General features: G+C 49.5%; 2 protein-coding genes across 2 annotated transcripts in view; one reads left to right on the forward strand and one right to left on the reverse strand.

Moving 5' to 3' along the window:
* Nucleotides 1-13,650, forward strand: part of PDE1B (phosphodiesterase 1B) — a 292,990-nt gene that overhangs the window by 62,245 nt on the left and 217,095 nt on the right. The gene's annotated exons all lie outside the window — the stretch shown is intronic.
* GPR84 (G protein-coupled receptor 84) lies at nt 6,229-8,590 on the reverse strand. Its single transcript, XM_050748943.1, has 2 exons — nt 8,497-8,590; nt 6,229-7,643 (listed from the first exon to the last, which is right to left on the reverse strand). The coding sequence occupies exon 2, from the start codon at nt 7,633-7,635 to the stop codon at nt 6,445-6,447; it is 1,191 nt and encodes a 396-aa protein (XP_050604900.1). The 5' UTR covers nt 7,636-7,643; nt 8,497-8,590; the 3' UTR covers nt 6,229-6,444.

Consider the following 13,650-nt stretch of genomic DNA (forward strand, 5'->3'; position numbering starts at 1 on the left):
ACTGTTTCCAGGGCTGGAACAGAGTTCAGGCCTAATACTGCAACAGATGAGAGGGACTGTCCTCTAATATAGAGAGGGACTTCTCAAGAACAGGCCCTGGTTGCCAGTAGGAAAGGAAATAAGGGTGATTATGGGTCCTGAAAGGTGGGAGACACAGTCTCACCTGAAAGCGAAGAAAGAAATGAAATTTACCAACGGCTAATTCTAGCTCTAGACCCTCTGAAAAAGTCTTCTTCCCTAACATCCCCGACTCCCTCCCGAGAGGTACAAGGAGCAGCTGGTCCTTTACAGTAAATAGACTATTGGCCTGAAATTGTCTCTACTCAGCAGACAGGGTGTGTGCTTGAGAGGGAACGGTATGATCCAGGAGTTTCCGAGAAACCAGACTGTATATCTTTCAGTGGACAGCTCCCGCAGCTTCCCTAGCTGCCCTTGGAAGCCCACCACCAGCCCCTCTAGAATCTCAGTGTGTCAGAAGCCTCCACAAACCCAGCTCAGAAACTTTGGTGCTCTTCCAGTCCCTGGCACCCAACTTCCTGCTTCTTGCCTTTACCCTATTGTCCCGGAAGACGGCAGCTAGAGTTACCTCCAAGTGAGAAGAGGGTGGAAGGATGAGAAACTGAGGGAACTGGGAGTTACCAATCTACCAGTTTCTCACCACAATCCCACCAAGCATTCCCACCCGGGTCTGGTGAGGGAAAACTTGTGATCTCCTCTCTTAAACTCCTCTGTAAGCTGAAACCATTCTGTCAATTTCTGATGCAAAGCCAAAAATTGGAAATTTTAGTGGGAAGGGGTCGTAGATTACAAGAGAATGGGAGAGGACAAAAGAATTGGGTGGAGGGGGGCGGTGTGGGCACACCAAGTAAGGAAGAAACAGGAAAGGGGAGAAGAGAGCATGTCTTTTTTCCTCAGTCCCCCTTCCCCCAGTTGAAGAGGCAGATTTACAGCCTCGGTTTGGAGAGGGGGGTGAGCATAAGGAAGACAGATCTGCAGTTCTGCCCTCTGAGTGTCTGGGTACTTAGCTTTAACTCCCCCATTAGCATCAATCCCCATCTTGCTGCCCATCCGTCTTCTGACATCAGCTCCTTCCCCTCTATGTAGCCCAGGCTTTCTGACCCTAAGTGGCTCTTAAAGGGCCAGTCTAGGCCTTTCCCTCCCTCCTCCCACTCCAGGCAGCAGTCTGGTGTATGTACGCATGTGCATTGTGGCCATTCTTGCTAAGGCCATAGTGGTTGGAGGGCATGGGGGATGGGGGCGATGTGTGACTCTTCCCCAGCTCTGTTTTCCTTAGGGCTCCCTTATATTATGGACCTCCATCTTTGTTCACTTCCTACCCAAACCCAGAACAAGCCCTTTCACTGGAGGGTCACAGACACATGGCTCCTAGAGCTGAGGGCTGGAGAAGGTATGTGGATCCATAGGCAGATCCCCCACCCCTTCTCAATTTCCTGGAGACCCAGGGCAAGGGATGTCAAGAACTATTGACTGTTTTTAATTCTCAGCAGCAGTGGGGGTGGGCAGGTTGGAGGCCAAGACTCCTAGGAGATGCCCTGAGCCCCACATTCCTAGCCTCCTTTCCCAGGGATCCAGGCTGTGGTCTGTGGAGGTGGGGGATTTCAAATCTTCCTTTCCTATGAGGATGGTGACAGGCCAGAGAAATCTGCCTTTGAATTTTCTGGCTTCTCTTTCCTATTCCTCAGCAACTGAGCTTAAGAGGACAGAGGGGAAATGGGCTTCTCCCCACCTTCTGAAAAAATGTAACAGCACACTAGGGGCTATACGAATGCCAGGATGCTTGGAAAGTTCCTCCCCTATCTGCCTTCAATCCTTTCTGCTGCAAAGCTCTGCAGTCCTCTGAAGGGCTCTACAGGATAGTCAACCCCTCTTCCTGATACCTGAAACCCATTCCTCACCTCCCTCTGTGCTTCCTTCTCTGGCTCAGGAGGAGAGGGAATGTGTGGGTGGGGGCCTTGGGAAAATGGCCATGTTAAAAATAGGAGCCCCCAGCTGCACCCCCCAGTGGACCCTTATTTATCACCTTCCAAACCTCACTCTCAAAGAAGCATAAATATTCCTAATTCCTGAAGGCCACCCTGGACTCATAAATTTAACTGGGGAGGTGGGCAAGGAGAGGAGTGAGGTGCATGGGATGGGGAGCTTACTGCAGCCTTGAGGAAGCGGAATCTCCTGGGGGAGGCGTCTGACTTGTCTGTCCCCTTGCAGACGCCAATGGGTCTTCATAGGGAGGAGGAGGAGGAGCCTTTCTGTCAATATTTCCTTTGGGGAGTAGTCTTCTCTCACTGCACTTTTCCTCCCACCCCTAAAAACAAACAAAAAACCAAAAACCCTACTCTCCTTCTGGTCTTCCCCATTAGTTCTCTGTCGCTCTCCCTCCCTCTTTTCTTTGCTATTACCTTCCAGTTGGCCTTTCCTGCTTCTCCCTCTCTCTCACCTCCCTATTGCGCCTTTCTCTGTCTTTGCTTCTCTAATGCTTTCCCTTTTCAGAGCCATTGTGTGAAAAGGAAATTTCCGTCTCTTATTCAGTCTGGATAGTGAGATTTGAAAAGTCCCTCTCTCGGTGCCCGGATCTCCCTGCTTCAGCCCGTGTGGACCCTCAAATGCGTCCTTTCTCTTCATGTCTCCTTTCTTCTCGGATCTTGGACAAATTACCCAAACCCCTACTTATCTCCTTAATCCTCTCTCTCTTCCCCTGCCTTCTTTCTCTCCTCAGCCTTCCTTTCTTCCTGTCATCCTTTTGCCCCCTCAGTTTCCCCTTCGTTCCTCAACTCGGAATCCTCATTCCCTGTTCAGTCTCCTCTGCTCTCCCTGTTGGCCCCCACCCGCACCCCTCAGACTCGACTCCTCCGCCTGTGTGTACCCCTCAGATCCCATCATCCCTTCAGTTCCCATCACCACCACACCCCAGTTTTCCCTCCCAGTGGACGAAAAAGAAGGGAGGATGGGGCTGAGGAACAGGTAGAGGGAGAGCCATTCCTTGAGGGGAGGGAAAGAGGAGAAAAAACGGGAGAGGAAGAGGGACGCGGCGACGAGGGGAGGGGTATCCTCACTCCCCAGCAGCGGCACCCCCCTCCCCGCGGCCGCTGAGCCATAAATCAGGGCCAAGGCGGTTTGGCCAATGGTAGAGTGACTCGTAAATCGGCCTGTCAAGCTCAGCCAATGAGAGGCGGCGTTAAATCAAGTTCTGTCAGCGCTTGGCCAATGAAAGGCCCTGAGCTGACCATAAATCTGCCTGTAAGAGACAGCGAAAGAGAGAGAGCGTGCGAACGAGCAAGAACAGCCGGGGCGGGAGACTGGGGAGGGGGGGGGGGGAGCGCGGGAACGGGGAATGGGGAGACGAGCTTAAGAGGAAAAAAAGGCGATAACAGAGGTACAGGCGATGAAGACGGCCTACAGGAGAGACGGACAGATGGAAAGAGACAAAGAGAGGCCGTGAGAGATAGCGTCAGAAAGTCAGCGATAGAGCTCGGACTCGGGCGGGAGACTGACAGAGATAAAGAGACAAAGAGAGATAGACGGTGACTCACACTCGTGAGCACACAGGGCCTCCAAACACACACACTTCCGGGGACACGCATGAGCGACGCACCACGAGGGACCCAGTAGGGCTCACGCGCCAAGCACAACCGCAAGAGAGAGAACGCCTCTAGAAAGCCTGGCTTTTCTTAAGTTTCTTTCCCCTCATTCAGCCCTTATTGAAATTAGGGGCGGGGGTGGCTGTGTGGGCCGTGGAGGGTGGCTGCTTTCTTACTGAGATCTGTCCTCTATGGTCTTAGACCCCAGGATTTCCTTCTGTGTCTCCTGAGTTAGTTTGTTTGTTTGTTTTCCCCCCCCCAGCGACTGATAATTGGGAAGTCCCTTCTGAGGTCTAACTTCAATCCCTATTGCTTCACCTTTCTACTTGACACTATTGTGATTTGCCTTCTAAGAACATGTAAAGTAAATCCTTTTACAACCCTTCAGAGAGTTGTCAACTTTCAGAATCTCAGAAGGTCTGAATAGGAAGCATTGTTAGGGATCATCTGGGCATTCGATCCTAGTTTTAGAAAGGCAGTTTTGAGACTGCCCTCAAATCACGGTCTTGCAACATATTAGTCATTCGGCCTTGGACAAATTACTTAACCTATTTGTGCTTCAGTTTTCACATTTGTAAGAAAGAAATTATAATTTCATGTAAATGAAATAATGTATGTACAGGGAACTGCACGGGGCACTTGTTAAGAGTGTACCCCGCACCCCGCTTTGTACAGTTGATAAAATCTGAGCCCCAGAGTTGTCCAGAGATCTGCTCAAGTTCCCAGAGCTAATTATCAGAGAGCCTTGACTGAAACCTGTGTCTCTACACCCATACACTGTTGTTCTTCATTGGTCCAACAGTTTACCTGTCTGGACCCCTGCCTTAGTAGCCCCAGCTTGATTTGGTTTAGGTTCCTGTGACTTTCGTGGAAGGAGGACACCCAAAAGTGCATGTTCCATATTAGGAGTCAGAATTCCTGGACCCTAGAAGTGTATTGCATATGAGGGTATCAATCTGTCCACCCCAACTGTGATTCTTTCTGCCCTTAATATCTTCAGATTTTACTTTGTTCTGTCAAACCATGGACTTGGGGTAGGAAGGCGACAACATGCAGCCAGAGCATTAATGTCAGCATGACTCACATTTCATCCCCAGTGCCACCCCAGTGCCCACACTGCTACTCCCCCCAGCCCCACCCCAAGTAGACAATAATATCTCATGAATAATAAATGTCTCATTCTTCACCTTTCTTCCTCAGCTTTGGGGGAAAGGGAGGGTGCAAATCCCTGGGTCTCTATTCCCTGGTCTCTGGATTCCCAGTCCTGCCTACTGTCCTCAACCGGGAAGCCAGAAAGGAAACGCAGAGAACCAGCGTCACCTGGTGGCCACAGGTGTTTTAAGGGTGTGTGTAAGCATACACATTGTGACAGGATTTGGTCATTCTGAAGGGAAGAAATGGTATGGTTTCCTAGCCTGGCTCCTGAGCCCTTTTAACTAGAGTCTTTGTTTTCCTGCTTTCTTTCGTTTTATTTTCTTTTCCTTTTTCTTTTTCTTTTTGGTTTGAGACAAAGTCTTGCTCAGCCACCCAGGCTAGAGTGCAGTGACGTGATCTCTCGGCTCACTGCTACCACTGTCTCCAGGGTTCAAGCGATTCTCCCGTCTCAGCCTCCCGAGTAGCTGGGATTACAGGCACCCGCCATCATGCCTGGTTAATTTTTGTATTTTATTTTATTTATTTATTTATTTATTATTATTTTGAGACAGAGTTTCACTCTTGTTGCCCAGGCTGGAGTGCAATGGCGTGATCTTGGCTCTCTGCAACCGCCTCCTGGGTTCAAGCGATTCTCCTGCCTCAGCTTTCTGAGTAGCTGGGATTACAGGTATGCACCACCATGCTCGGCTAATTTTTGTATTTTTAGTAGAGACGGGGTTTCACCATGTTGGCCAGGCTGGTCTTGAACTCCTGACCTTAGGTGATCTGCCTGCCTCAGCCTCCCAAAGTGCTAGGATTACAGGCGTGAGCCACCCCACCAGGCCTGTTCTCCTGCTTTCATAAGTCCAGATGACAAATGCAAGGGAACTGAGGGCCTAGGACTCAGGTGAATTAGCCCTGTGAACAAGACCCTGCCAGGGCACCTGGAACCTTTTTCTGCCTTTGCCTCAGCTAAGCTCAGTTCCATTTCTACAGACCAAGGAGTCCCCCTCCATGACCATTCCCTTCACACAGGGCGAGGGCTGGGGGGCTGGATATAATCCCCAGCTGGATTATAAAACTTTTTTTGAGATGAATAAACTTGTTTGTAGGGATGGTGGATCCTGGCAGCAGTGGTTAGGGGCAGAGGTGATTTCTGGGAAGTTAAACAAAAAGACAATCACCTTTTCCTCTTATTTAAATCACCTAATCCTCTTAAATCACCTCACATGTTTTATTACCTAGAAACCCCTCTTTTAAAGGCTACGTCCCATGCCAGCTGCTTCCTGCTTCTGCTTTGACCTAGGTACCCCTGAATCCTTAGGTATTAGGTTCCAGCTCCTGGTGGCCACAGGTGCTTTAGGGATATGTGTGAGCATGCACATGGTGACAGGATTTGGTCATGCAGGAGGGATGGAATAGTATGGTCTCCTCCTAGCCTGGCCCCTGAGCCTAACCGTGACCTGTTTCCTTCTTCCCCAGAGACCACACCTGAGCATTAAAAGCACAGAATTCATTTATTAATAGTTAATAATACTCCTTGGGCAGTCTAGGGCTGAAACATTGATCAAGTGATGGAGAGACTTGATTTGGGAGGCTGGGGAGAGGTTGTTGTGAAAATGCCCGCACGTGTTATTTCACCTATTCTCCTATCAGCTGGCCACTTTGGTCCTAGAGGAGACGGTTCTGAATTCTGGTGACTAGGGTCACAGTTCTAATGGAGCCTACGGAAACTCCAGGGCCCTCTTTTGAAAACGGAGGCATATGCTTGGCGGAATTGGCGGTTCATGGCTGCATACAGCACAGGGTTGATGCAACCGTTGAGCCAGGTGAGGTTGGCGGCAAGCATGTGGACCACCCGGGGAGCCTGGACTCTCGCATCCAGAATGTTGAGCAGCAAGAAGGGGACGTAGCTCAGGGCAAAGCAGAGGAACACAGCAAAACACATTTGAGTCACCTTCCCAAATTCCGATGAAGAATCCGGAGCTCTTCGGGCTCCTTTAATTGGCTGGGCTTTGGCAGATGCTTCTGGAGGGCTTTTCTCTGCCATCTGCTCAGCTCTCTTGCTGTTGATCTGGTCTCCCACTTCTGATGAGTCCCCTTCCAGGGTCTGGGTGGTGGCAGCATTGACTGACTCAGATGAAATCCCCTCACTGGGTCCTCCTGATGCTAACCTGCTGTCCAGCTCCTGGAAACGACCAGGCATGGCCTCATCAGTCCCAGCCACATGGTTGGAGTGGATGCTTGCCTGTCGCAACTTGTATTGGTCCAGTGCCTGTGCTGCTCGTTTGACCTGGCGGTGGATGAGGCAATAGAAGATGCCAACACTGCTGAGTCCAAGCACAAAGTAGATGCCCATGAGGATGGTGGTATAAGGCCGGCCTCGGATGCGGTCAAAGCTGCAGGTGCAGACTACAGGTACCAGGATATAAATAGGCCAGAGGGGGGCAAAGCTGGCCACACCCACAACCCAGGTGCTCACCAGTGCCAGCACTATCCCCTTGGCACTGAAAACTTTGGGAAAAAGCTTAGGGTGGGCAATGAGGAGGTAGCGTCCTAGTGCGATGAGGCAGAGGGTCAAGATGGAGACAGAATTGGAGGCAAAAAGGAGGAGCCCAAATGCCCTACAGAAGGTGGCACCGGTGCGCCAGTGCAGGTGGAGGTAGGTGTCCACAGAGAAGGGCTGAAGGACTGTGCAGTAGAGGAGATCAGCCAGTGTGAGGTTGGCTATGAGCAGGTTGAATCGGGTCCGGAGCTTGCGCTGGATGACCAAGGCCAGTAGGGTGAGCACGTTGCCCACGGTGCCTGTCACAGCCACCACCACCCCCCAGCTAACTGCAACATAACGATAGCCCAGCACAGACTCATGGTAGCAGGAGAAGTTGGCGTCAGAGGTTTTCCACATGATAGAGGCTAAAGAGGCAGAGGGTGGAAGAGGAAGAGGGAATCAGAAGCTAGCATTCAACTTATATCTCTTTTTTTTTTTTTTTTTTTTTTGAGACGGAGTCTCGCTCTGTCACCCAGGCTGGAGTACAGTGGCCGGATCTCAGCTCACTGCAAGCTCTGTCTCCCAGGTTTATGCCATTCTCCTGCCTCAGCCTCCCGAGTAGCTGGGACTACAGGCGCCCGCCACCTCGCCTGGCTAGTTTTTTTTGTATTTTGTAGTAGAGACGGGGTTTCACCGTGTTAGACAGGATGGTCTCGATCTCCTGACCTCGTGATCCGCCCGTCTCGGCCTCCCAAAGTGCTGGGATTACAGGCTTGAGCCACCGCGCCCGGCCCAACTTATATCTCTTGAACAGCTCTGGCACTCTGGACATCTGAACTGCTCCTGGACCTCACTTTAATTCACTATCCTCCTGAACCATTCCCAGGCTTCTTCATCTCAAGATCCCTAACTCTCTCCTTAGGTTCTCTAGTCCTTTCCCATTCTCAAATATTTCCCCAAGTTTTAATCTAAATATCTCTTGCCTAAATACCTTAGTCTTATTCTGCTCCAAACCACAGTCCTCTTCTATATCTATCCCATTGCTCTCAGTAAACCCAGTGCCCTCCAACTTTTCTAAGTCCTTCCTCATCTCCGAAGACCCTCAGGAGTCCCCTCTCTCTATTCAGCATCCTGTATTCAGGATCCTCTCTGTATTCAGTTCCCTCTGCTCCTTTCCACTACACACACATATATAAGCTTTAGTCATTTCTGTTTGTTACCACCTGGGAGATGAGGAGACCAAGAAGGTAAAAGTAAACCCGCTACAAAAGTACTTACCTGAGTTTCTCAGCCTTCAATTCTTTCTCTGATGGAAGAAGTTCAGCTCACCCAAAGAGCAGTCCTTTCTGGTGGACAGTCAGGCTTCAAGCAGGAGGCATCCTGCTCTTATGTTCCTTATTATACTCCACTGAGAGAATAAGAAACTCCCCCGTTACCCAATTCCAGCCACTTCCTTCACCACCTCCGGTCCTACTCATTTTGCTTTGGCTAGTGAAATCTAGGCTTCTCTGTTGAAATTCCCTTGCTACTTACCTCAGAGTCGTTTCACTCTTTCGTTTCTCCTTCCTGAAACCCAAACTCTGTTTTCTTGCCCTCTATGCATGGCAGAAGTCATCTGTAAGATCATTGCTGAGAATTGCTAGGGCACAGAGTCAGAGCATCAGAACATTTGGGCCATTCCTCAAAGGGCCAAAAGATAAGACCAAGTTCCAGGAGCAACTTTAGGTACCCCCAGAAGCCTTGGGTTTGTTTCGGAGGAGCACTACCTTTCTTCTCTCCAGGGCTTGGACATGGTTCAAGTCAGAGGGGCCCATGTAACACCCTAGCACATCTGAGAAACCGAGTCAGATGAAGAAAAGTGGGAATGAGGCCTCCAGGATTCTGGTTTCATTCCCCTCAAGGGATCAGGGTCCTGTTCAATCATTCATTTATCCATTCACCCAGCAACTTTGTCTTGAGTGCCTACTATACACCAGACTCTGATCTAGACACTGGGGATGCAAGAACGTCTGATACATGGCCTTGTGCATAGTTTACTAGGGGAGACAAATACATAAATATGCAAATGCTTAATCGGTTCTCCAGAGCAAAGGTGAGTAAACTTCGCCCTATGGGCCAAATCTAGTCTGCTATCTGTTGTTGTATAGCCTGTGACCCAAGAATGTTTTTTTTCCATTTAATAATGGTTATATTTTAGGCCAGGTGCAGTGGCTCACACCCATAATCCTAGCACTTTGGGAGGCCAAGGAGGGCAGATCACTTGAGGTCAGGAGTTTGAGACCAGCTTGGCCAACATGGTGAAGCCCCGTCTCTACTAAAAATACAAAAATTAGCCAGGTGTGGTGGGTGTGCCTGTAATCCCAGCTACCAGGGAGGCTGAGGCAAGAGAATCACTTGAACTGGGGAGGTGGAGGTTGCGTTCAGTGAGCTGAGATCACATCGTGCCACTACACTCCAGCCTGGATGACAGAGCAAGACTCAGTCCCCAAAAAATAAAATAATAAATAAATAAATAAGTAAATAACATAAAAATGGTTATATTTTAAATTGTTATATAAGTACCTGTGTAATATCCTCAGTTTTATCTCTTGATCAACACAGTTTAAAATCTTTATAATCAGGCCCTTTGAGAAAAAGTTTGCTGAGGCTTGCTTTAAAATATTATATAGGCCTGGCTTGGAGGCTCATGCCTGTAATCCCAACATTTTGGGAGGCTGAGCTGGGAGGATGGCTTCAGGTCAGGAGTTTAAGACCAGCCTGGGCAACATAGTGAGACCCTGTCTTTACAGTAAATAAATTAAAACAAAAATAGCCAGATGTGATGATGTGCACCTGTAGTCCCAGCTACTGGGGAGGCTGAGGTGGGAGGATCATTTGAATCTGGGAGGTCAAGACTGCAATGAGCTAAGATCATGCCACTATACTCCAGCCTGGGTGACACAGCAGGACGCTGTCTCTGAAAAATTAGAAAAACAAACTAATAGGCTGGGCGCAGTGGCTCACACCTGTAATCCCAGCACTTTGGGAGGCCAAGGCAGGTGGATCACGAGGTCAGGCGTTCAAGACCAGCCTGGCCAAGATACTGAAACCCCGTCTCTACTAAAAATACAAAAAGTTGGCCGGGTGCGGTGGCTCAAGCCTGTAATCCCAGCACTTTGGGAGGCCGAGATGGGCGGATCACGAGGTCAGGAGATCGAGACCATCCTGGCTAACCCGGTGAAACCCCGTCTCTACTAAAAAATACAAAAAACTAGCCGAGCGAGGTGGCGGGCGCTTGTAGTCCCAGCTACTCGGGAGGCTGAGGCAGGAGAATGGCGTAAACCTGGGAGGCAGAGCTTGCAGTGAGCTGAGATCCGGCCATTGCACTCCAGCCTGGGTGACAGAGCGAGACTCCACCTCAAAAAAAAAGAAAAGAAAAAAAAAAAAAACCACCAAAAAATTAACTGGGTGTGGTGGCAGGTGCCTGTAATCCCAGCTACTTGGGAGGCTGAGGCAGGAGAATCGCTTGAACCTAGTAGGTGGAGGTTGCAGTAAGCCGAGATCGCGCCACTGCACTCCAGCCTGGGTGACAGTGTGAGACTCCATCTCAAAAACAAACAAACAAACAAACAAAAAACAAGCAAAAAAACAAACCAAAAATACATGGCTGGGTGCAGTGGCTCACACCTGTAATCCCAGCACTTTGGGAGGCCAAGGCAGGTGGATCACTTGAGGTCAAGAGTTTGAGACCAGCCTGGCCAGTATGATGAAACTCCGTCTTTACTAAAAGTACAAAAATTAGTGGTGTGGTGGTGCGTGCCTGTAATCCCAGCTACTCGGGAGGCTGAGACAGGAGAATCTCTTGAACCTGGGAGGCGGAGGTTGCAGTGAGCCAAGATTGCACCACTGCACTCCAGCCTGGGCAACAGAGCAAAAACTCTTTCTCAAAAAACAAAACAAAACAAAACAACCCAGAACTATATATCAGAGGCTTAGAGAAAAGGAGCATACTATTAAGGAGGAGGTGAGAAAGGGTTCAGAGAGAGGTAACTGAGCTGCATTTTGAATGATGAACAGGAGAGTTTTTTGGGAGATAAGTAGAAGAACATTCTAGACAAAGAGAACAGTATGTGTAGAGGCGCAGAGGTTCAGGTAGAAGCCAACAAAGGGCATGAGGTAGAGAGCAACAGAGAAGAGCTTGGAGAGTTGAGCAGGCAGGGTCAAGGGGGACCTTGTGTATTGTGCTATGGAGCTGGTTTCATGCTGAAGGAGTTGGTGAGATTTGCACTGAGATTGCTGTTAGGAATGAAGGCATGCAGGCTGGGAGTGAGCGAAATGGTTAAAGAGGCACTAGTTCAGACAAGAGATAGAACGGGCCTAAGTTAGGGCCAGACCACCTGTATAATTGCATAGGGTCTTGCAGTTTGAAGGGACTGGTACTTGGTTCAATGCTTGTCAATCACTGTCTTTAAATTCTTTTTTTTTTTTTTTTTTTTTTTTTTTGAGACAGAGTCTCGCTCTGTCGCCCAGGCTGGAGTGCAGTGGCCGTATCTCAACTCCCTGCAAGCTCTGCTTCCTGGGTTTACGCCATTCTCCTGCCTCAGCTTCCCGAGTAGCTGGGACTACAGGCGCCCGCCACCTCGCTCGGCTAGTTTTTTTTTTGTATTTTTTTAGTAGAGACGGGGTTTCACCGTGTTAGCCAGGATGGTCTCGATCTCCTGATCTTGTGATCTGCCTGTCTTGGCCTCCCAAAGTGCTGGGATTACAGGTTTGAGCCACCGCGCCCGGCTAAATTTTTAATACTATACTTTTTTTTTTTTTTGAGATGGAGTCTTGCTCTGTCCCCCAGGCTGGAGTGCAGTGGCGCCATCTCGGCTCACTGCAAGCTCCACCTCTCAGGTTCACGCCATTCTCCTGCATCAGCCTACTGAGTAGATGGGACTACAGGCCCCCGCCACCGCGCCTGGCTAATTTTTTGTATTTTTTTTTTTTTTTTTTTTTTTTTGAGACAGAGTCTTGCTCAGTCGCCCAGCTTGGAGTGCGGTGGCGCCATCTCGGCTCACTGCAAGCTCCGCCTCCCGGGTTCTCGCCATTCTCCTGCCTCAGCCTCCCGAGTAGCTGGGACTACAGGCGCCCGCCACTACGCCCAGCTAGTTTTTTGTATTTTTAGTAGAGACGGGGTTTCACCGTGTTAGACAGGATGGTCTCGATCTCCTGACCTCGTGATCCGCCCGTCTCGGCCTCCCAAAGTGCTGGGATTACAGGCTTGAGCCACCACGCCTGGCTAATTTTTTTTATTTTTAGTAGAGACGGGGTTTCACCATGGTCTCGATCTCCTGACCTTGCGATCCGCCCTCCTCGGCTTCCCAAAGTGCTGGGATTACAGGCGTGAGCCACAGTGCCCGGCCAATACAATACTTTTTGAATAAGGGGCCCTGCTTTTTCATTTTGCACTGGGTTCCACAAATTATGGAGCCAGTCCTGGTTAGGGCAGTGGTTGTGGGAATGAAGAAATGATAAGGATCCGTATGTTGTTAGGAGGTCAAATAGGACTTATTTAGTGATTCATTGGATGAAGTGTTAGGAAGAAGGAGGAAGTAGGATAACTTTCTGCTTTCCAGAGGGATGATGGTGCTCTTAATAAGATAGGAAATGTGGCCGGGCGTGGTGGCTCACGCCTGTAATCCCAGCACTTTGGGAAGCTGAAGTAGGCGGATCAGGAGGTCAGGAGATCGAGACCATCCTGGCTAACACGGTGGAACCTCATCTCTACTAAAAATACAAAAAATTAGCCAGGCATGGTAGCGGGCACCTGTAGTCCCAGCTACTTCGGAGGCTGAGGCAGGAGAATGGCGTGAACCCAGGAGATGGAGCTTGCAGTGAGCCAAGATCGCGCCACTGCACTCCAGCTTGGGTGACAGAGCGAGACTCTGCCTCAAAAAAAAAAAAAAAAAAAAAAAAAAAGGAAATGTGGGAGGAGGAGCAGGCTTAGGGAAAGGGGTAAATAATGAATTCAGTTTTTTTTTTTTTTTTTTTTTTTTTTTTTTTTTTTTTTTTTTGAGACGGAGTCTCGCTGTGTCTCCCAGGCTGGAGTGCAGTGGCGTGATCTCGGCTCACTGCAAGCTCCGCCTCCCGGGTTCACGCCATTCTCCCGCCTCAGCCTCCCAAGTAGCTGAGACTACAGGCGCCCGCCACCACGCCCGGCTAGTTTGAATTCAGTTTTAAACTAGCAGACTTGAGGTACTTGTGGGGTATGCTAGTATCCCAGACTCTCTAATCCCAATTTCTTCCAGTCCCTATCTCCTTCCCCACATGTGACCCAGCCACTGCTTTTCTTTACCCACTCTTCTATAGGGCCTCTCTTGTTCCTCATCCTTCTGAATCCTCCCACCCCTTTTAAAGCTAGATTTACCTGAAAACAGACATGAAAACAAATACCAAAACACTCCTTAC

The sequence above is a fragment of the Macaca thibetana genome, chromosome 11 (genome assembly GCF_024542745.1).
Source record: "Macaca thibetana thibetana isolate TM-01 chromosome 11, ASM2454274v1, whole genome shotgun sequence".
Lineage (NCBI taxonomy): Eukaryota > Metazoa > Chordata > Mammalia > Primates > Cercopithecidae > Macaca > Macaca thibetana.